This window comes from Pieris napi, chromosome 10 (assembly GCF_905475465.1).
Source record: "Pieris napi chromosome 10, ilPieNapi1.2, whole genome shotgun sequence".
In the NCBI taxonomy this organism is placed as follows: domain Eukaryota; kingdom Metazoa; phylum Arthropoda; class Insecta; order Lepidoptera; family Pieridae; genus Pieris; species Pieris napi.
This window is the reverse complement of record NC_062243.1, coordinates 10,949,493-10,972,420: the sequence shown is the minus strand read 5'-3', so window position 1 is coordinate 10,972,420 and position 22,928 is coordinate 10,949,493. Positions and strand designations below refer to the sequence as shown.

Genomic DNA, 22,928 nt, shown 5'->3' with positions numbered 1-22,928 from the left:
GTCTCTATGTGTGGGCCCCATTGGAGTTTACTATCTATTGTTATGCCTAGAAAAATAGTTTTGTCAACAAAGTTTAGTTCACTGTCCTTAATTTTCAGGTTACCAATATCTCGCTTTACGCTAGTAGTTGTAAATCTAATACATTTTGTTTTATTCTCATTAAGCAATAAGTTATTTACATTAAACCAGTTAACTATACGAGAGATAGAATTGTTTACATCGTCCAATAATACGTTATTCCTATTCACTTTAAATAGAAGTGAAGTGTCATCAGCAAACAATTCCATCTCATGAACTTCGTTGACAAAGAATGGGAGGTCATTTATGTAAATCAGAAATAAGAAAGGCCCGAGAATCGATCCTTGGGGGACGCCCATTGATACCTGCGAACCCGGAGAGGTGACTCCATTGACATGAACTCTTTGGATCCTTCCCTTTAAATATGAATTCATCAGGCTGGAAGCTTTGCCATCAACGCCATAGTGTTGAAGCTTTCCAACGAGTATATCAGGATGAACACAGTCAAAGGCCTTTGACAGGTCACAAAAGACGCCGACTCCATCATATGATTCTTCCCAGGCGTTAAATATGTCCGAAATCAACTTCACACCGGCATCGATTGTGGAGCGACCCTTAGTGAAACCATACTGTTTATTATGTAAGAGTTTATTTTTATTAAAATGTAAAGAAAGCTGGTCTAGCATTATCTTTTCAAAAACTTTGCTCAACGCAGGGAGCACGGAAACAGGTCTGAAGTTTGACGGATCAGACTCACTACCTGCCTTGAACAACGGTGTAATCTTACTTAATTTCATTTCGTCCGGAAAGACTCCACAATCGATACAGCTGTTAAAAATTATAGACAATTCAGAGCTTATTACATTAATAACGGAATTTAAAATGACTGTTGACATACCCCATATATCTTTACTTTTTTTTTAATTAATAAGCTTAAAAGTTTTAACGATATCATTACAAGTTATATGTTTAAACTGAAATTTAATATTACATTCAGGTACACATTTTTCTAGCAATGAGATCGCAGCAGCAGGTGAAGAATCTAGGGACTTGGTCGTAGATCCTCTGAAGGATATTAAATTAAATTTACCAAATTGGGAAACCCATTAATCCATTTTCGTTTTAACTCCATCGCATATTGCGTTGAAAAGACTTAATAATTAATTCATGGATTATAAAGGCTTATACTTAAATCAACGTATTTTTAACGACAAAACAAAATCTCTTTTCATCTTTGTACATATTTGCCATAAATAAATTAAAATAAAATGTCTGTAACAACTCACAACAAAACTCGAATGAGAGATTTTCAGGAAAAGTCGTCAGCTAGTGACTTCTATATCAAGCTGATAGGTAATTGACATATACCATCAAAATACCTGCTGAAACCATCTCGACTAGTCCAAGTGGCCCTCGGAGTCTTTTCGCGGGCTAATCCTCATTATTATGACGTCATCATCTTGTGCAGTAGCTTTGAGTGCCTGCCTAATACAAAATTGTTTCGGGATTCGAGCCCTACAGGCTTCACTCAATTAAGGTTTTAACGAGAAAATAGCTTGTGTATTCCACATAGTGTCGTATTGCAAAATTTTATCATTTCTTTCAAATTATCATTTTTAATAAATTGTTTGTAACTCTTTATCACAGCAACAGCTGTTGATAAAAACAATAGTTCACCGCATCCCATGGTGATAAAATGCTTGAAAGCAGTTCAATCGATTTACTCTTCAAGATAGTCGTGTACGCTTAATTATTGACAGTAAAACAATAATTGAATTGGGTCATCGAGAAAATAAACAGAACTATTTTGTTTGCTCTCAGTGAAGTTCGTAAACACTGTTGGTTACATCAGTTTCGTTCAGTAAACATTTGAATATCTGTATACAGAAGTAAGTACTGGCTTCAATTTATTTATTATATATTAAAACTTCGTTGCATGTACAGAAATATAATACAATTGACATAATTAAATAAAATGGAGGGCAACTGGAGTGCAAGTTTATTTAACGAAATCAAAATGTAATTTAATCTTGTATATATTTAAATTAATATTTGGGGGAAAATATATATATACAAACAATTTACTGCCAAACAGAAATTATCTTAAGTAATTGAGTACTATTACTACGACCCAAAGAAAGACCCAATTCCCTAAGTCGAGTTTTAAAATACTTGACTAATATATACCTAAGTAACAACTACATCATAGAACCTAATTCATCGTCAAAGATTTAAAGTACTAGAAAATTAACAATGTTTTAAACTAATGTCTACTACAATCTACCTTTCCAAATTCTATTTTAATAAGACAAGTTTTTGATAACCAGTTAATTTTTTTTTCTTTTTTAGATAGCATGGAACGCGTTGCTCGCCGACGGAATCACGAAAATGAAAATGGTTATTCGAAAGAAAAAGATAAAGATCCAGAATTCACCCACAGGGAATCCGTTTTAACAGTACTCATGAATGAGTCGCTACACATAAAGGCGATTTATCACATATTTGTCGCCATTTTGATCATGCTTTTCTTGGACACAGTCATTTATGACATTGTGGAACGTGGAAAGCAAGTAAAATATTACTATAATCTTTCTATAAACACTTTTGCCGAATTGAAACGTATTTAGTTATCATAAGATTATGATTTTTTTTACGAACATCGTCGTTCTGGTTCAGTCGCAAGTTTCATATGCTGTTTAAAAAATAAATTCTCGTAGTAAAAAAAACGCATTTATATTCGAATAAAAAACAGTGTTAGATGTTATGTAATTTATACAAAACATTAAGATCTTTATTCAAATTATTTTAGTGAATTAGTGTGTGTGCATGTTAGTCTAAAGTGGATAAAAAATAGTACAGAATAACAGAAAGTCTTCCTTTTAAAAAAGTCTGTAAGTCGTGCTAATGGACACTTATGTTAAAAATTATAGTGAATTAGATATGGAATATATCATTTATTAAAACCTAAACATAACAATCAAATATACAGTATTTACTATTTTCTTAACCTACATAGTAATCATTTAAAATTAATAAAAAGAAAATTTAAATAAATTTAAAAAGTTGTGTATTTTGAACATTGGCAGCATTTCCTCGCTGTATTGCGTTACTTATTCGTAGAGCGAGGAAAGCACTAGCTGGGGTCACCGGTACTATCTACCAGGCGCAAACCTAAATCTTTAATTAGCGCCTGTGCACTTGAACCCTACGGTCCAAGAGTCTCTACTCCAAAGGGTACAAAATTGAAGTTGCACGAAAGACTCTTTCTTATATTTGAGTCGCGAATTATTTGCCTTGTACGTTCTTTTTTTTTTCAATTAGATTATTTTATACAAAATTACTATTTTGTTAGGCTAGATCGTAATGTTAACTTGTGTCTTTGTGCAGAGACATTTTATAAACATGAAAAAAAACTTACGACAGATATACGATAGACGTACGTTTGTACGGTGACTAAACTGCTGAGTATACTTCGACAGTAATCACTTTGATACTTAATATATAAATTAAAAGTATATAATTTTGTGAATAAATTAAATGATGCGTAACAAATGAGAATTATGCCACGCCGTTTCTCTTCCGCATGGTAAGGTCTTTTTAACTTTGAAGAACTCCAAGCCTAATTGTGCTTACTTACTTATTTCCCGGAGATTATTAATTTGAATCTTAAAACAACAAAATATATTTCGGTTTATTATAGTTAGTGAAACATGTTAAATAAGACGCAAATGACTTTCTCTCTAAAGTGTTATTCAACAAATGTAAAATTATTATGAATAATTCACACAACGATGAAAAGACATTTTACGACCAAATTTTATAGCATATGTTGAGAAGGGGAATTCAAATAATCCAGAAATAACTATGCGAGACAATAAGTCCACTTAATACCATTCTAAATCGGTTCTAAAATTATGCAAATGACCCCTTAAGCCTACAAAGGACTTTGGAGCTTCACAGAATTAATGAAACTATTGTTAGCGTAGTTTAATTAAATTAAGTTATGTGATAAAACAATTCCAAAAATCAATTAACACTCCTATACCCGTTTCTTTCAAACATGCTATAGTAGCCGTAGACTGATTGTCAATTACATTATAATACGAGTTTAAATCTAGTCGAGTTATTTCGAACAAATTTGAGTGCCGATTTTTAAAATGCAACACAATCCCCAGGCTTATGTAAAGAGTCCATGGATAGCGGTATCACTTTCTGTGATATTTGCCCCTTGATCTATATAAAAACATATGAAAGGCGCAACAGAGCTATGTTTTAATGGCTGAATATTTAGCAATTCTTATTAGATGAAGTTAGATTAGTATTTCCGAACCTTTTCCCCCACCTTAGCCTTACTATCCTCTATATATATATTCTTATCCCCCCCACCCTCCATTTCAACATACATACATACATAACTTTTAATTTAAAAAAAATTATCGTTATATTAAAGAAATTTAAATGATACCTATCATATTTTTCATTTTTAGGAATATGCTAACGATTACACAGTAAGGAAAACATGTAATGAAAAACATAAATTCTTATTCCAAATAATTTTAATAAATGTTCGATTATCCCCCCTTAACAATCAAATTGCCCCCCTGTGGGGCGTGGGCCCCACGTTGGGAAACACTGAGTTAGATAGTTATTAGATTAGTCCACGGACTCACTAAAGCTTCTGTCCAAAAAATTATTGTTAATATTTTAGTCAGCAAGGCTTTAGCACAAAGCTTTCATTATAGTATGACATATGACTGGGTATCGACTATCCATACAACTCGTATAGTAAGTTCTCTGAGAACAGTTTTGCATATTTTAAGTTCCGAATACGTCCACGGAGCACAAATATCTATTGTTAACATATATTAAAGAAACGCGTCTTGTTACGAAATACTAAACTTGATACGAAATCTTCACAAACAAAATGAATACGAAATTGAATTTTCCAGATTGAATGTTGGTATTGCATCTGTGGTGTATGGTTTCGGCGACATCAAACGCGCCTTCAAGATTTGGCTGTTCGAGCTTACTGTCGCTCTTATATTCTATCCGGGGCTACGGATATATGCAGCTACGAGAAAATTGGTGAAAAAAAGTGCAGGTAAGGACAATTGTCTATGATATTGGATAAATTATTTTATAGAGGTAAGTCTTGTTTATGACTAAGGATTTTGAATATAAATTTAAGTTACATTATTCCTTCACGGGTGAATAATTAATAGATAATAGTTCCACTGTGCTTTCTTTCCACGCGAAAGCAGTACAGGCAAAAAGTATTAGTTCAAAAAAGTATTACTGAATCTTGAAGTCATAGATTTTAAAATATTATTTATTTAAATAGAGCAGTGTTGGCCTTAGTAGCTTCAGCGTGCGACTCTCTTCCCTGAGTTTGAAGGTTCGATCCTCGGCTGTGCACCAATGGGCTTTCTTTCTATGTGCTCATTTAACATTCGCTCGAACGGTGAAGAAAAACATCGTGAGGAAACCGACATGTCTTAGACCCAAAAAGTCGACGGCGTGTGTTCTTACCTATTAGATTGAAAAATGATCATGAAACAGATTCAGAAATCTGAGGGACAGACCTAAAGGCGAATGCTACACGCTCGATATTTATCGTGATATTTATCTTGTATTTTTTTAGTATACTACACACTCGGTACGAATCGCGTCAGTACGACGGTAAATTTCATTGACACTCGTACGTTTCGTATTATAATAATGAGTAACAATATTAAGAAAGCTTGCGTTGCTATTATATTAGCGATAGCATTGAAAAAACGTATAAAGCGAAAGAAATGGGCGAAACATTGGTTTCAAGATAGAGAAAAACATACACATCTGAATTTATTAAATCAAATTCGGGAATACCAAGAAATGGACGACTATCAATCGGCTTTTCATTTTTATTCAAAAATTTCAGCATATGAAATACCCAAGACTTTGGATTGTATACATTTTCCGCTGCAGCACCCGATCGCTTCGAATCTGTTATTTTTTTAAATTCTTTTCTATAGTTCGATTTTAATGAATTGATCTTTGCAATCACGTCTTTAGCTGTCGCGCCTGGTTTAATTTTCTTAAAAATTTCAAGCAGCTGCTCATACGCATTCGCCCTTTTCACTTTATTAATTATGTTTGCATTTGAGCTGTCCCATATCTCAGGTAGTGTTTCTAATACAAGTATAAATTCTTTCAAGTGTTTTTGGTCGTTTGTTTGAAGTGCGGCGGGCGCCGACTCAATATGGGCGTCCTCTTCCATCGCTGGCAGAATTGTGACGCGATAAATATCGACCAGAGACTAGACGCTCGATATTTATCGACGATAATTGATACGGATCGTGGATTTTTAGATTTCTAGAAATCCAGCGATCCGTATCACGTATCGTGATACGCCTGTACTACACATCGTGATTCTGGATCACGATCCAAATATCACGATAAATATCGAGCGTGTAGCATTCGCCAAAGAGGTTGCAGTGCCACTGATTTTATTTATTTAAATAAAAAAAGAGTACTACTGTAACCCCGGCGGCAGATTCCTGATTATTTATTTTTTCATAAGTCAGTAGGTGATTCTTTTTCATTATGTGCCGGACACAGATTAAAGAACGCAAAAAAGCAGCTTTATCTGCTCAAATGAAGCTAAAAAGCCAGCAAGTTCAATAAAAATAAAAAAAGCCAGTCACCGGATCATCAATCATTTTCTTATTAACTCAAAAAACTTTAACAAAGCCTACGTCACACTGTCAATTGACACCAAGCTTAATTACACAGTATGACAATGGCTTTATAGAAAATTTTAATATTTTAAAAGGACGAGAAAGACCCGCTGTGGGAGATTTATTGGATATAACATCTGCGCCAAATCCGCCACAAAAAGTATTAGGCATTAATCTCAGAAATCAAAGTTTGCACAGCGTTGGTCTGAACACACGAAATATTGTTATATAGGATTATTTCTACCGCTGTTTATATACGTACTTATAGTAAAACCCCAGGCCCCCTGAGGCACACAAATTATGTTATGGCGTGACCCGCTTTCATGTCTATGACGTGTATGACAATTATTATTTAATTACCAATTGATTCATTTAATTTGTCACAATATTTAATTAAGCTTCGTGGTGTTATGGCATATGGCAGCCCCCTGCGGATTCGATTGGAGACATTAATGATGTGAAGTAGTGTTGCCGCGTATTGCTTGTCTTAAAATTTATTAATTTAGTTATTTTTACTTCATTGCCATAATACACATAATCATACATATAAAAAAAAGTAGGTTACATAAGTTATTAGGCAACGGGCAGCCTGCATAATTAATTAACAAAAAGATACTAAAAATTACATGCAACTATAACTAAAATTAAATAAAATAAAATCTAAAGAAAAAATATAAATAATAGTATGTATAAACAGCTCACCCTAAGGTTAATTAACTCGATTGATTCAAAATCCTCACTGGACAGACGCAGAGATGTCTCCTCATGGTTTAACTTCAAAAATATTGGGTTTTCTAAATTATATAAAACCCAATATTTTTTGTTATATAATAATATTGGGTTATATAAGGTTTAAAAAAGTTTTATTTATTTATAAGTTCCAAATTGCTTAACGAAATATAGGAAAAAAACATAAAAAAAGAAAACTGATATTAAACATGAACTACAACTTAATATTTTAAAGAAAAAATAAATTTTTACTACTGATAAATAAAGTCAAAGGCCTCCCACTTCCTTTCTTCTTTTCCTGACACCCTTTTTGTTGTTCTCTCCGCGTTGTAGTTGATCAAAACCCGAAACATTGGCGAATTACGCAGATAATTCGTGTTTGTACGACACATGGAACAATTGTGATTATTTTGCCAGCACGTCACCACAGAATACAGAACCATTGTAACACCGGGGCGAGTCCGTCTTCTAGGTCGTTGTTAACGATTTGCATTCTGTGACGGACACGTCATTGGTGAAATGAAACGCGTAACAATTGTGGATAAAGGTTGTTGTACTGTTACTCCTCCCTAGTAGTTACACTAGTCGAGGGAGAAACCTCGACTAGTGTAACTACTAGTGACTAGAGTCGAGATGTTGTATATATCTTTAGCGGAATCACTTTGTTAGCGCGATTCAGAATGTGACGTCATCGTACTAATAGGCACAATTAAGGCTTATGTCGCCGTAAAGGAATTTGATTAGTAGATTACCCTCAGGCAACTAATTTAACAATTTATATGGTTTAATCTGTGGACATGTTAGTAAAACATAAACGTTTAAACACGTGTATGCTAATTGAATCCGGAAAATATATTTATATATTTGTATTGATCTATGAAAGGAAAAGCCTGTCTAGAAAATCATATATGGATATAATAAAAATACTAGAAAACATACCTATCACAATTATATTTCAATTTCGTATATTACAATAAAATATAATTTTAAGAAAATCTCACGCAAGAAGCTAAAGCTAAAGAAAAACCTATGTTTGGTAATTTTTCATAGTAGATTACTTTACTTGTAAATTCGGTGGCGATTATTGTATATATGTTTTTGTATAAGGTAATAAAGTGTAAATATATAAATAAACTAACTGTTCCCTGCCACGCTTCGCTGTAGCCCATTGTGATTAGATGGTTGAGAAATAAGAAACAAAACAAAGAAAACATTTCATATAAGTTTAATTTTGCAATACTTGTGGAAAAAAATAGTGAAAAAATAAATTTTTTTTAAAAAAATAGATAAAAACAATCCTTGATGCGGATTATATAAGATGGTAAAATTTCAGCTCGATCGTGCAGAACTTTTTGAGTTTTTGAAGCGTACACAATCCAAGATAAAATTTTAATAAATAAATAAAAGTAACACTTTGTTTGAAGCTGGAAATCAACTAGCTTAAATCGTTAAAATACGAGCTTATATAGTAACATAAAATTAGGGGTAGTGGGGTTGCGACGCTAACAAAAAACTAAAGTGTCACTTCAATACAAGTGTAGTCGACCTTTTTGCATTATCGGTAACAAGAATGTTATATTACAATTTATGAGAGTGGGAAAAACTAAAGGGCATACACAATAATGTAATGTAATTGGCAAAAAATGTATAGCTATTCTTTTTTTTTTTTTTGGAGTTTATGGCCTGGTATCTAGACCTTTAGGCCATATACTTATGTATAGCTCAGGTATAGAACATACACAGATTATATAATCTCTTGACATGTTCTGTATCCATGCAATTAACTTTACAAATCATCAATGTGAACTGACCCCAAATTATTGATTGAATAATTCAATTAACGATAATGTTATCTTTTTAAATTCTTTTCAACAACGTTACATTGTTGCAGATTGAAGGTAATTTATATTGTTTGATAAACAAAATAAATGTTATGAAACTTGTTCCAAATATTGCATTATTATATTAATTAAAAGTTTTTTTTTATAAAAGAGACCATTTCTGTTTATAAGCTTTAATGGGGTCGATTACCGTAGAATTAAAGTTAATAAAGGGTAGTAGATCGATGTTAAACAAAATACTTCTTCCTAAAGTAACTTAGGGTTCAAGATATGAGCGTACTAATTGCTGAAAGAACCTGAAAAGATCTCTAACGAGAAACTTTAGGAGTGAAAATAAACCCCGATTAGCCAGCAGATCAGGCGATGCAATTGGAAATGGAAGGCACTGCGAAGGGATCCCAATTATATTCCCAATCAGGCGCTTTATTGGAACTCGCAAGGAAAGAGTTGCAGAAGAGGCAAAGAGAGCCGGAAAGACTTGGAGCGAGGTGGAATACGATGATCAAGACCGAACGCGATGGAGACTGTGGACGCCCTCTGCCCCATCTACCTAGATTAATTTACCTAGTTAAAGGGCATTAAGTCAATTCTTGAAAGAAGGTATGACACTTGCGACCCTTTTGACGTCCGATAATCTACCAACATTTCTAGTTCCTAATGTAGTTTAAATCCTATGTAAAACAAAAAGTTTCAAGACGTAGATATGAAACATTACGTTTTATTTTATTTTATATTTGCTCTCAAACATGACAAATGTTAAAATGAGGACAATCAGATACTTATGAGTAATGTTGAAACGTGAAAATAACATGAGAACATAAGATGGCCTAAGAATGCTTTTATTATCATCTAGGTATAAGTAAGTTTATATTTTGGTTAATTGTATAAAAACTCATTAAATAAAATAATCTAATAAATAAAATTAATGTCAAACCAAACGTAATATATTGGTTTAGTCTTTCCCATTATGCACTTAAAACTAACAATAACATTAGAATTGATAATCTCGCAGCAAAGGTTATCATCCAACGATAACATAGATGCTTCTATATTAAGTATGGAATATGGAAAGTATTTACTCCGGTATAAGATTGTTTGGTTTGTCCATTTTCACACATACACATATTTACATTAAGCGTTTCCCTAGAAGTTTAAATAAAGGTATGGTCGAGGTACGCCTTTTAGGTTGGAGGTTGGAAGAACTGTACACATTCCTTCCTTTATACATAAGATTAGCCAACTAGACTTATATATTCGCGTTAAGGCCGATTTACATTATCTTAGTGTTTAGGAGAGTGCTTTAGTACAACTTGAAAGGCAAGTTCTTTAGCGTAGCGTTTACTAAAGCAAGTAGCGTTTACATGTTTCAACTAAAGTACTATCCTAAAGCACTCTGCTAAACACTAATGATAATGTAAATCGGCCTTTAATACCTAATCGAACCATTTTATAAGAAGCGTTCCAAAACATTTTGTTTCCCTGGAAGTTTAAATAAATACTTTAAATAAAATGGGCGATATAAACTTAAAATTTTAAATAAAATTATAAGTCTGAATACAACAACAGCAACACCTACAATCTGCGCTCACAAATCACTGCGAAGACGTCATATAGGTACTTAAACGCGCTAACGTTAAAAGTCATTTTGCCCGCTAATGATATACAAATTCTCGACCTCAGCCACTGTCGCCTTTGGGCCGGCCAGTCAGTAGTTAGAATGGTCGAGGATCCTGGAGGAGGAGAAGGTTGGAAGAAGAGTATACCTTCCTTCCTTAATTAGATTAGACATAGACATAGAGAGAAATTTGTTGTTTAGTCTAAAATCATTGGATAGCTAGAACGAAAAACTATTTAAATAGAAATATTTAATAGTATCAAATATGCCACAAACAAAATAAAAAAAATAAGGCAACTACATGATCTAGATAAAGCTCTGTTAGCAAATAATACAATCATAAGACATGTCAACATTCGTTAGCTATAATACAGTAGAAGACTTATTAGGCTAGCAAATATTCCCGGTTTTATACTATTATTCCTAATAAATTATTAGTTATTTCTGTGTTACGTTAAACTTTTTGTAAATGTAATAATTAAGGCGAAATTAAACTATTTATTAATCCTGAATAAGTTAAAAAAAAATGGCATTTACATGGCAGATGGTCGCACAGTGCAGACAAAATGGCGGGATTTGGACGAGGGCTTTGCTGTAACAGATAGAAATATAAATGTATTAAATGTAAAGGTGTCTGAAAAAAAAAATAGTTTTGGACGAAAAATACAAAAGGATTCTTTAAGTGAAGGCCTGAGATGTTAAAGCGTCTCAATTGAAATTATAATGATCTTACTGCGATTTTTAAAAAAATGTTTTTGTAAAATAATAACACGGTTGTATATAAATAAAATACGAATGATTTGTCTAAAAAAAAACTTTGATTATAAATATACGCAGTTCCATTATATTAAATGTAAAGATTTTAAAGGTTGATCCGACCAAGGATCGTTGCAAAACTAACTGGGTATAATCTTCTTCCGAACAAAAAGGTTTATACACCTTTTTGTTCGCGAGCTCGTTTATCCTGTCACAAAATCCAATGTAATCACAGTAACAAACTTATAAAGATAAACAAGGTTATAATGGTAACAAAGCTATTTTAAGCCTTTTTTTTTTTTCAAAAACAGAGATATACAGATGATCAATCGATGATGATTGATATATTAAAACAATACTATATTAATTAAGCAACGTTAAAATAACATTCTTTGAATCTAAAACTAAAAACCTTAAAAAAATATAATATAATAACTAAACTATTACTATTATATTTCCTATTTTACGTAACATAATAAAAATTGAACATCATTAAATGAAAAGGAGGGCAACTGGCGGCCTTATCGCTTTCAAGCGATATCTTCCCGGCAACCACTGTAATTTTTTTATTAAATAAGGTAAGCAAGTAGACCAAAAATATATTATGTTGTTTAACGCCCAATCATGCGTCAATTTGTTTGACATTCCGCGATTTAATTATATTCTTGTGACGAGTATATTGACCCTAGTAGTTTCCAAGTAGTTTTACTTCAGCCAGGAGGCGATTATTAAATATATAATTAATAAATATATCTCAGTGATTCCAAAAGCAGTGTTGGCCTAGTGGCTTCAGCGCGCGACTCGCATCTTGTAGGTTCGATCCCCGGCTGTGCACCATTGAACTTTCTTTCTAAGTGCGCATGCATTTCGCTCGAACGGCGAAGTAAAACATCGTGAGGAAACCGGCTTGCCTTAGACCCACAAAGTTGGCGGCGTGGCACAGGAGGCCGATCTGAGATATGAGATTAACAAATAATTATGAAACAGAAATCTGAGGCCCAGACCCAAAAAGGTAGCACCAGCGATTTGTTTATTTCATTGTATCTGGGTGATCCACCGTATTTTTTCTTTTATACCGCAATATTCTTATTTCAATATACTTAAAACAATTGAAACGTCGAGAAACACATCTAATGGCAATACACTTAAATCCCGTGACACTATATTTTCTGATGACTTAGCTTTATTTGAAGGTTTTCCATTAGGTCTCTTGAAATGAATACGGATCATTATAGATCAGGCTCGACGTCACCGATAAAAAATATATTTTTACGATAAATAGGTATTTTATTTATTGATGAAGCCGGCGTTACAACAGTTTATCGGTACATTTTTTTCTTATATTGAATTTTTTTACTGTCGGCCATTGTTGGGTCTAACTAAGCCATAACATACTTCCTATAGCGATACTACTTGCGATTTTAACGTTTTTTATTCGGTATCGTTATTAAAAGCCGTAGCGATGTTGAAATCTTGGGATCACACACTATTGAGTATTGGAAGTATAGAGTACTGGCGCCAGTTCCTTCAGGCCAAATTCACGAAATTTCCTTATGCAGGCTTTTAAATTAGGTTCAAAATGTAGCGCTCATGTGCAATCGTAACCATCGATGCTCTAGAAATAGCTTAATACTAGATAATATGGAATATTTACAGTGTCCTGTCAACTTCTATCCGCGGTTGGTGTAATATGCCTCATTCTATTGCAAATATGTCTTATTGGAGTGCCATGCTGGGAATTAGGAAGAAAACATCTTGCCGTGGGATCATCTGTGGCGGTGACTTGTGAAATGGTGAGTGGAAATTAAAATTTAAATGTAATAGTCTATTATAACTGTTTATCGATGTTACTGCGGTCGTTCTGGGTTCAAATACTAGTTGGTACTTGTTCAAAAAGGGAGGTAGACGTTTAAAAAGGCCGAGAATTTTTTTTAAACCCCTAATGTGGCTAGATGATGCATTATTGCGTCTGTTTTATTGTTATATCTCTTGGCAGCGGTTCATGACTTAAAACATAACAATTATTGTAAATTATATAGTATATATTATATAGTTATATCGAACCTAACTACCATATGGTATTATGGTAGAGTTGTAGCTTGTAAGTTAGTCTATATATTATAACTAGCGGATCCGACATATTACATCGGCCTGTCGACGTCTACAAAAAAATAATCGAATAATGTAAATCGTTCTTGACTCCACTTGAACACACAAAAAATTTCATCAAAATCTGTCAAGCCGTTTAGGAGTTTAATTACGAACACATGCAATAAAGATTTATATATATACCAGCTGTTTATTTGCTGTATAGATAAATAACCCAGTTACTCACTGCAGCGTCATCTGCCGGGCCAAAACCAAACTATTAAGGACGCCACCCAAACGCATTCAAAAAATGCATTCAAATCGGTCCAGCGGTTTATTAGGATTTCAGTGATATAAACACGTTCAGTAGAAATATATAAAGATTAAAGTTTGACATTTTGATTGTATAAAAATAGAATTGTGGTAATTAAACCATTATTCAAATAACATTTGATTTAAATTTCAACGTTAGTGAAGTTACCAGCTGTAATAGCTTATTAAATTGCTCCCGAATTCCTCGTAAACACTACAGAACTTTCTCTAAGTTCATGTCAAAGTTCCAAACAACAATCCCTTCCTATATCAGCTAGAAACTTAGGTAATTGTTTTGTTGAAAGCACGTGTAAAAAGACAGCTATAAAAATATTAATAACGAAGTGATCTTTTGAAGCAAATAGTATTTTTTTTACATATGGAACTTTATATTAGTTCGTTTTACATTATAAACATAATTCGACGAGTACTTTTCAGCAACTGTTATTTGAATATGACAAACTTTAGAAACATAACAAATTTATTCTCGTAGCAATACTTGCTACGCCGTAGCTAGTAGTATCTTATTGGTGTAGACGTTTTGTAATCTTTGACGGTTGTGGTTAATTTAATATCAAGATTTTACATTCAAAGATTTTGCTTGTGCAAGTTTAACCTGTGGCTTTTAAGAAAAGCCACATTAAATCTATAAACAAACCCCTTTCATAGCTCGCAGTTGCTTTTTATAGGACAATTTGTGTCTAAATACATTGATATATTGTGATTTTACCTAGTTTCCTAGATTACCGAAGTATAGAGATATTTTTATTTAAAACCTAATAAATAAGGATTTTTTAATTCTAAAAATGAACCACTTAAGATCTTCCCTCCGATTTTTGACCATAGTAGTAGTAGAATGATAACCGATATAGTCCGAGAACCAAACATTACAGGAAACGATAAAAATGTTTAATTTCGTCAATATTCGTTAAAATATTTTTAAGTGTTTTTGTCCATAGTTTTAGACGGTTAAAAGGACTTATTTATTAATAATATAAATAAGTCCTTACTTCATGATTTTGCCAGTTAAATGACATCAAAGTCTAAGAATAACAAAATAAATGGTTTTTTGACATACGAGGTTATCATTCTACAGTGACGATATGTGCTGTATTCCATGCCTTGTGTAGCAAAAAAATATAGACATAATTCAGTAAAACAGTGTAGAAAGTGAAATGTAACATAAATCAGATACCCTCGTCAGACCGCGGTGAACGCCAGTAAATAACAGTTCCAACGCCGGGTGCCGCTGACAAACACCATTACCAAGTCCTACATCACTCCGTAATATAACGCCATCGCCCTATTTTCTTCTTATCTTAATTGATATATCGAAGTTACACCATCTGATAGGAACACTAAACCACCTTGAGATACAATCTATTAATTGTATTAAATATTGATGCAACCTCGACTTGTTCGTATTAATTAAGATTTACATATGTGATGATCCAATTCAGTAATCCTTGCTTCATTTAAATTATTTAAAACATAGTGGCGCTACAACCTTTAAGGTCTATTTCATAATTTTTATAATACGCAAAAAGGTGATCAGTCACGTCACACACGCCGTCGACTGTTTTGGTCTAAGGCATGTCGGTTCCTTGAGATGTTTTTGTTTAGCGAGCGAGTGTTAAATACACACATAACAGAAAGTACATTGGTGCACAGCCGGGGTTCAAACCTACGACCGTAGGGATGTCAGTTGCACGCTGATTCCACTAGGCCGACACTGCTCTCAATGATAAATTGTTATCATACTTAAATCGTATAAAATTAATCGATATTTATATCGGATTTATGATTTAAAAAAAATTATTACGTATTTTAAATGTGTTTAGAGTTACCGATGCAGTATGCAGGATAGCCGTGGTCGATGGTTACCTTTTTACCTTACCTTCGTTTTTTTAGGCAGTTTTTCCGTGTAGGTATTACCACTATGTGGAACCAGCTACCCATTGAAGTATTTTCGAACCAATTCAACTTAGGATTTTCAAGAAAAGAGCGTACCAATTCTTAAAAGGCCAGCAACGCATTCGCGAGCCTTCTGGTAATGTGAGTGTCCATGGGCGGTATCACATAACATCAGTTGAGCCACCTGCCTGTTTGCTCCTATTTCATTAAAAAAAAAAACTATTTATGCATTTTGATCATACGTGAGACACTAGTCCCTAGATATATGATTTTTGCAGCAAATTTTTCTTCCTAATAAAAAACCTCATTTACCTACTGTTATATTACTAGAAGACAGTAAATCTAGTTACATTCTTTACACAAAAATTTAAAATACCTTCAACGATCCAATGGTATTGCTATTTTCTACGTGTTTTTATTTACGTGCACAAGTCGCAATGAGTAATTCCCCTAAGTATTAACTTGATTCATATTTATTGGGCAATGCGTTCCTGTTAACTGAGAGCATTAGTAATTACCATTGCTACGTTGGTGATTAAGTTGCTCCATATATTGCCCTTGAAGCATTAACCACTGACTTTTCCTTTTCTAAACTAGTTTTATTATGTTAGAGAATTTGTTTATTACCCTTTCAGAGTTCAAGAAATACATTAAAAAAAAATACTGTATTGTTAACATATTTTGCGATTAAATGTTATTTATTTAGAGTTTGAAATCACCCGTGAGATCACTCTAACGCACCGGTAGTGCAAAAACGATGATTATCTTTAGTTCAATATTCTATAAGGATAAATAATACTATGTGTATTATATCACAGTAATATAGTGTAATACTTCGAAGATTGGTTTCTGGTATTTTTAGTTTACAAACCTATTCATATACGTGTTAAAAAACAATTTAACTAAGCACAGCTAAAACAACCGTCACCGTTCGACCGAATGTTAAATGCGCATATAGAAATAAAGTCACATTGGTGCATAGCCGGAGATTGAACCTACGACCTTAGGGATGAGAGTCGCACGCCGAAACCACTAGGTCAACACTGTATCGAATTCCGACACATACATTCAGTAATGCTACAACATTTTATGAGTCTCGGATTCCGAGACTTGCTGTTTCATTGATCTTCATGTGTTTTATATATCCATTTTATTTTCTTACGATTTCTGGAAACATACAACCAGTATGTCTTTACAAAGTTTTCCTTGAACAGTTTTCGTTAATTCGCCGAATACTGCTCCAACTTCTGCTTACAGTTCCGTTATGCAATGAAAATCTGCGCTGTAGCAGTCGATTGTATACCCCGATGCCACAACGATCAGAGGCCATTGCCACCATTCCAACATTACTTGTACTTCCTGTTTGCACCGACACTTATTTATAGAGATTCATACCCTCGGTAAGTATTGAATTTATTAGTAAAGCAATGCAATAACAAAAACCTCACAATTTAATGAATAACAATCCTATTTAATTTATGTTTATATTTTATACGGTTTTAAAGTTGTTATAAGGTCACGTAATAGCGAGATACCTATTTATTTTGATATTTATGTCCAAATGGCTTGTAAACTAGACGTGAGAAACTTGGTTCGCCACTTCCATATCTCGATTTCGATCGATTGCCAGATTGAAATAATAACACTATATTGACAGTAAAAGCAAAAGCCTCATATCAACTAGCCTAAAAATATTACCAAAATCACAAATTAATAACACACAGGCATTCAGAAATGTCTAGACATCTATTTACGAGGTTATGTGGCCTCAAGTAACAAAAGCAACGGAGACCTTTATAATACCTTAATTCATAGCTTTTCTTTCAATTCTAATCGATTCGGTTGTTCAAGTATGTAATCATAGCTAAAATATATCGTATTTCCTATAGAGAAGCATGTAGTATTGTTCAATGTTTAATTTAGGTCACATAACCTGCGCAAAGGTGAAAATGTGACCAAAAAGCAAGGTACAGAAATAAATCGTGTTTTGCTGTAATATATAACTGACATGTATTAAACGCAATTGCAATTTAACTTTTTAAGTAATCATTATTAGTAATATAGTCTCAGATATATTCTTTATGTTTAGACTAAATTTTGTATTTTAATATCACGTGAAACTTACTAATAGTTATATAATATAAAGTTCATACTATGAATTTTTTTTTTATTATCTACGTTACTCTCTTTAAACACGTAGTCGCAAGTTCGGTTGGATTGAAGAAATCGCTTATTAGTACCAAGGCCTGTTGCACTCAACTTTTAGATTTATGTCCGTGTTTATCATTGTTTACTTCTGTTAAATAAATAAAGACTCTTAAAATAGTCCTAAATGTTATAATATTACTTCAAAATATTTCTCAAAGGATTTTAATATTAAAGTAGCAACGTAATTTAAACAATACGACAGGAGGAAAGACGGATTCATTACCATCTAAGAGCCAGAATTCTAGCAAGTATTTTTCATGAATAAATAATCTTGTTTCAGAACAAAGAAGATAAGGTGGGGAATGGTTTTGTTTCACTTCTCAGAGGTCGCTGCTGTCGTCTTTTATAATTGTTTTCTTTGGGAGAGATTTATTTTGCCTTATTGGTCTGACTATGGTAAAAAGCCGCAGGTAAGTAACTGCCAATGCTCATTATATTTGTATCTTTTGCATTCAATGAGACTTTATTTTGATTAAGCACATGAATGTAAATAGGGTGAAGACATCTTGTCTTGTTATAAATTATCTTGCAGAAAGCATAAAGCAGGTTATCATTTACTTTTTTCTATAAGTATATAAAAAATGTACGTTGTGCAATTCAAAGTTAAGTGTAAATCATAAGTTTAAAGTTTTGATGTCTTCGTTTAATTAACGTAATAGATTGTGCTTGGTTACAGATTTTGTTTTCAATTTCAGACTCCTTTAACTACATTATACTTTATTTGACAAAACTTACGTTACATAGTATACAAATGTTTATATTAATTAATTGTATTATGGTGTGTAATTGTGTAATTATACTACACACATACATACATGTACTTAATTTATTAACTTATAAAATATTGTTATAGGTTGAAGCTGGTACAGTAGTGCGCGGAATGTTTGCGTGTGTTTTGCCCGGTTTATTATCATTTCTATGTGGCTTCTATTGTCTTCTACACGCCTGGCTCAATGCCTTCGCTGAGATTATGACATTTGGAGACCGTCTTTTTTACGAGGTACCTACAGCTTTATAATATCTAAGGTTACGCAACAACTGTGCGCAGTATTTTTTGGAGTTCAAATACATTTTTATACGTTATAAACAAAATTTACATTTCAAAATAATAGTAATAACTAAGCGAGTACCTAAGTCCGGGAACACTTCGACAATTTATGTCTTTAATTTTGTGTAACGCTTTCAAACGCAAATCCCTGGATAGTTTAGATTCACAAATCAGCCCAAATAGGTAAAATGTCTACATGCAATAAAAAGATTTTTTATTTCAGGATTGGTGGACCAAATCTAGGTATTCTAATTACTATCGGGCGTGGAACCGTGTTGTTTCATCTTGGCTTCGTGACTACATTTTCCGCCCAATTACCCCACTCGCCGGGCGCCCCCTTGCCTATGTAACCGTATTCTTTGTAAGTAATATATCGACAGTACGTGCTTTCTTTTAAATACAGTTCATGAGATATTAAAGTATTCTTTAGCTATTTTACATTGACATTAAATGACCTAGGAAGTAAAATTTTTAAAAGAAAAGCTTTAGTTTTCGATAACCTAGACTACACACAAACTTGTTTAATTGTCTTTTTTTAAACCAATATAATTTATGTCGATAAGGAGCAGTCTAAACTATACAATCTCAGACATATACCCCGATATAGGGTGCTTCATACCCGTTCTTATTAGTAAATATATTAATAAGTTATATTCTCGATAGATAATTACGCAAATAAACGCACGACCTACGAATTAAGGTCAGCACGTAATGGAATATTTAACTCGCGCTTGTTTTAATGTTCTGCCACAACTTGCATCGTTAAACTCTCAACTTGTGTTAGTTCAAGGCTTAGCACTTAGTATCGAACAAGTATTTATAACTGAAATACGTTGTTATCTAGCTAAATGTATGATGAATATTCGCCCTAGTTAATAGCTAGTTACGTTATCATCCCTCGGCATGGATCGGTAAAACAAGACGAAATAACGCTGCGTTTTGTTATTGTAGTCAAACGGAAAAAAAGATCATGTATGATTGGATTATACTGTGGACCAATCATAACCAAACGAAACAACGTGCTTCGTCTTTTGTTTTTTCTTTAAATTTCCCGTACCTTGTTTGACGGGAAAGCGGTTTGGTATAAGATAGAAAACGAAATATCATCCGTGTTACCTCAATGTCTGTCGTTCCACAACTGTAGTCTTTACGATACGCACCATCAGTGTGAATCAGCTGACAGACTTGGGAGATTTTACAATATTATATGCGCCTAGTAATGAAACATATTAAAGTACTACTTGTATCTTAAAAGGCCAATAATAATATTTAACACCGGCCAGATATCTTAAGGGGAACATCCAATACAATTCAAACACAACAAAAACAGAACAAAACAAATAACTTCGCTTAGCTTCTTCTCTATCTTCCTCTCTATATAATTTCTACTGTACAAACATTATATTATATATCCCTAACTTTCGTACTACTAACTGACGTGAGACTGATCTAAAATTATCGTGATTCATGTGCACTTTTTATTTTTCATGTATCCTTTTTTGGTTTAGTTTTTTTTGTTTCTGTTTAGTTTTGTCATAATAACTATATGTATTATGTATTTTTGCACTTCTTTCTCGCTTACCTTATCTAATTTAATACTTTTTTTTTCACAGTCAGACGCTCGAAAGGCCGCCAGTTGCTTATGTTCAATTATTATTATGTTAATGCAACGAAGTGTTGATAAATAAATAAAATAAATAACTTTCAGGTTTCATCGGTAGCTCACGAAGTTATCTTGGCACTTGGTTTTGGGTTCTTCTATCCGGTATTGCTGATACAGTTTGGCGTTATGGGTGTGATGCTCCTGCCACTTACAGCTACGGCGGGAAAACGATTTCCCAGCATATTTAACATGTTTATGTGGCTTTCATTTTTCATAGGCACAGGTAATTGTGGTTTAGTGAGAAAAACATATTAAATTTGACATTTGGGAGCCATACTTAGCGATGAGTTTCGACTGAATTCTTTAGCTTAATGAACCACTAGATCAATGTGAAACATGTTTTATGAGAATTAATCCCAGTGATCCGATAAAAAAGCTTTTCTTAGTAAATTTATGGTACGTCTATTAAAAAATTTGTTAATAAAATTATATTTTTTACTTTTAAGGGATTAAGTATAATAAAAAAAGGTGCGTGTACTTATGTACGCGCGTAAGAAGTTATACTTCTTTGGCTTTCTTTATTTTTTTTAAATATAATTAATTAATAATTAATATTTAACGTAAACAATTTAATATTTAGTATATTATTCAATTATTAATTAATATTAATAACAATTATTATTATTTATTATTTTATTAATTCAATATAATAACTTGGTATGTTTCATAACCTTTTAACTAAGTAACAATAGGTCTTTGCTAAATTTCTTTGAAAAAATAATTAATACTCATTGATATACAAAAAACCCAAGATGCACAGTCTCATATAAAAGTAACGCTCGAAAGTGTCCCGAAACACTATTTCTGTCCATAACAGTATATGTTACAAGCATATATTATTGCAAAATCAACCTTACGCGAATTGCTTAAAGTTGTTATTACAATGCAGTTTATACGTACTTAAAGCAATAAAATTTTACGACCGACCGTGGTCATTAGGACAAGGTATTGAGTGGAGTCGAACATGACTTATTATTTACAACTATTTAACATAATTTTTAATTTATCCGACTTTTCGGGTGCTTTACAGCGTGAGTGGTCACGGTGACTGAAGACAAAAGGTGTTGGATGTTAAATAGTTGTAAATTTATAATAATACATAACTTTAATCCGGTTAAAACGTTTTTTCTTTAAATTAAAAAAAAATGTTAAATTGGCTACCTCCTGACCCACACTTTATATAGCGTAAATATATTTGTCAAAAACTACACACAAAAAAGTTCAATAATACATAAATTTATTTATAAAAAAAAACACAAATAAATAACATCGACTCCACTTGTAGACGCGAGACTATTTGAAATGAGCGCACAATTTAGAATGTTGCGCTCATTTTTTGAGGACGTTTTTTTGACGTTGAGTGTGCATCTTGGGATTTTTGTATATCAATGTTAATACTCCTTTATTTGTTTAAAAGGTAAATGTCATTGTCAGATGTCATGGTCATTCAAAATTCTTGGCATAGCTAACTTCACGCATATTCTATTTCTTTTTACTTGTAGATTGTATGTATTGTATTGTACTTATTCCCATCTCGCTCGCGCACGCTATAATCACACTAACAACTTTGTGTCACGGTGCGCGCGCAATCGTAAAATTTCACTCTCATAAATTTTTCATAACGCGCCTAAAGAAGTATAAATTCAAAAAAGCTTAAAATATTTAAGAATAAAACACCTTTATACATAATGTTAGGAATCTTACGATAGTTTTACAGTAAAAATTCATTTTTTACAGGAATGTTATGGAGCCTCTACCCAATGGAATACTTTGCACGGAAGAACTGCCCGCCTTCCGAAAATGACAGCTTTTTCATACCAAAGTCATGGTCTTGTCCGAAAATAGTACTAAAACCTAATTGGAAATTTGAAAATCCTTTTCATTTAAATATAGAATAAAAAACAATAAAATGTTTGTAAAAGTAATTAAAAAATAAATTATCTGCAAATATCAACTGTACCCAATGGACAAAACCCAATACTGTACATAAACAGGAATATGTGGCCATCCAGATAAA

General features: G+C 32.8%; 1 protein-coding gene across 2 annotated transcripts; it reads left to right on the top strand.

The window, feature by feature from the left end:
* Window positions 1-1,648: 1,648 nt before the first annotated feature.
* LOC125053184 (sterol O-acyltransferase 2) lies at window positions 1,649-22,868 on the top strand. Of its 2 annotated transcripts, XM_047654420.1 has the most exons (10): window positions 1,649-1,907; window positions 2,368-2,584; window positions 4,968-5,119; window positions 13,335-13,471; window positions 17,250-17,392; window positions 18,481-18,610; window positions 19,054-19,200; window positions 19,472-19,609; window positions 20,957-21,134; window positions 22,649-22,868. In XM_047654420.1, exons 2-10 carry the CDS (start codon window positions 2,373-2,375, stop codon window positions 22,807-22,809), a joined length of 1,398 nt encoding a protein of 465 aa, XP_047510376.1. In that variant the 5' UTR covers window positions 1,649-1,907; window positions 2,368-2,372; the 3' UTR covers window positions 22,810-22,868. The 2 variants fall into 2 exon arrangements, with proteins under 2 accessions (XP_047510376.1, XP_047510377.1); XM_047654421.1 differs by lacking the exon at window positions 1,649-1,907 and having other exon boundaries at window positions 2,433-2,588.
* The last annotated feature ends 60 nt before the right edge of the window (window positions 22,869-22,928 follow it).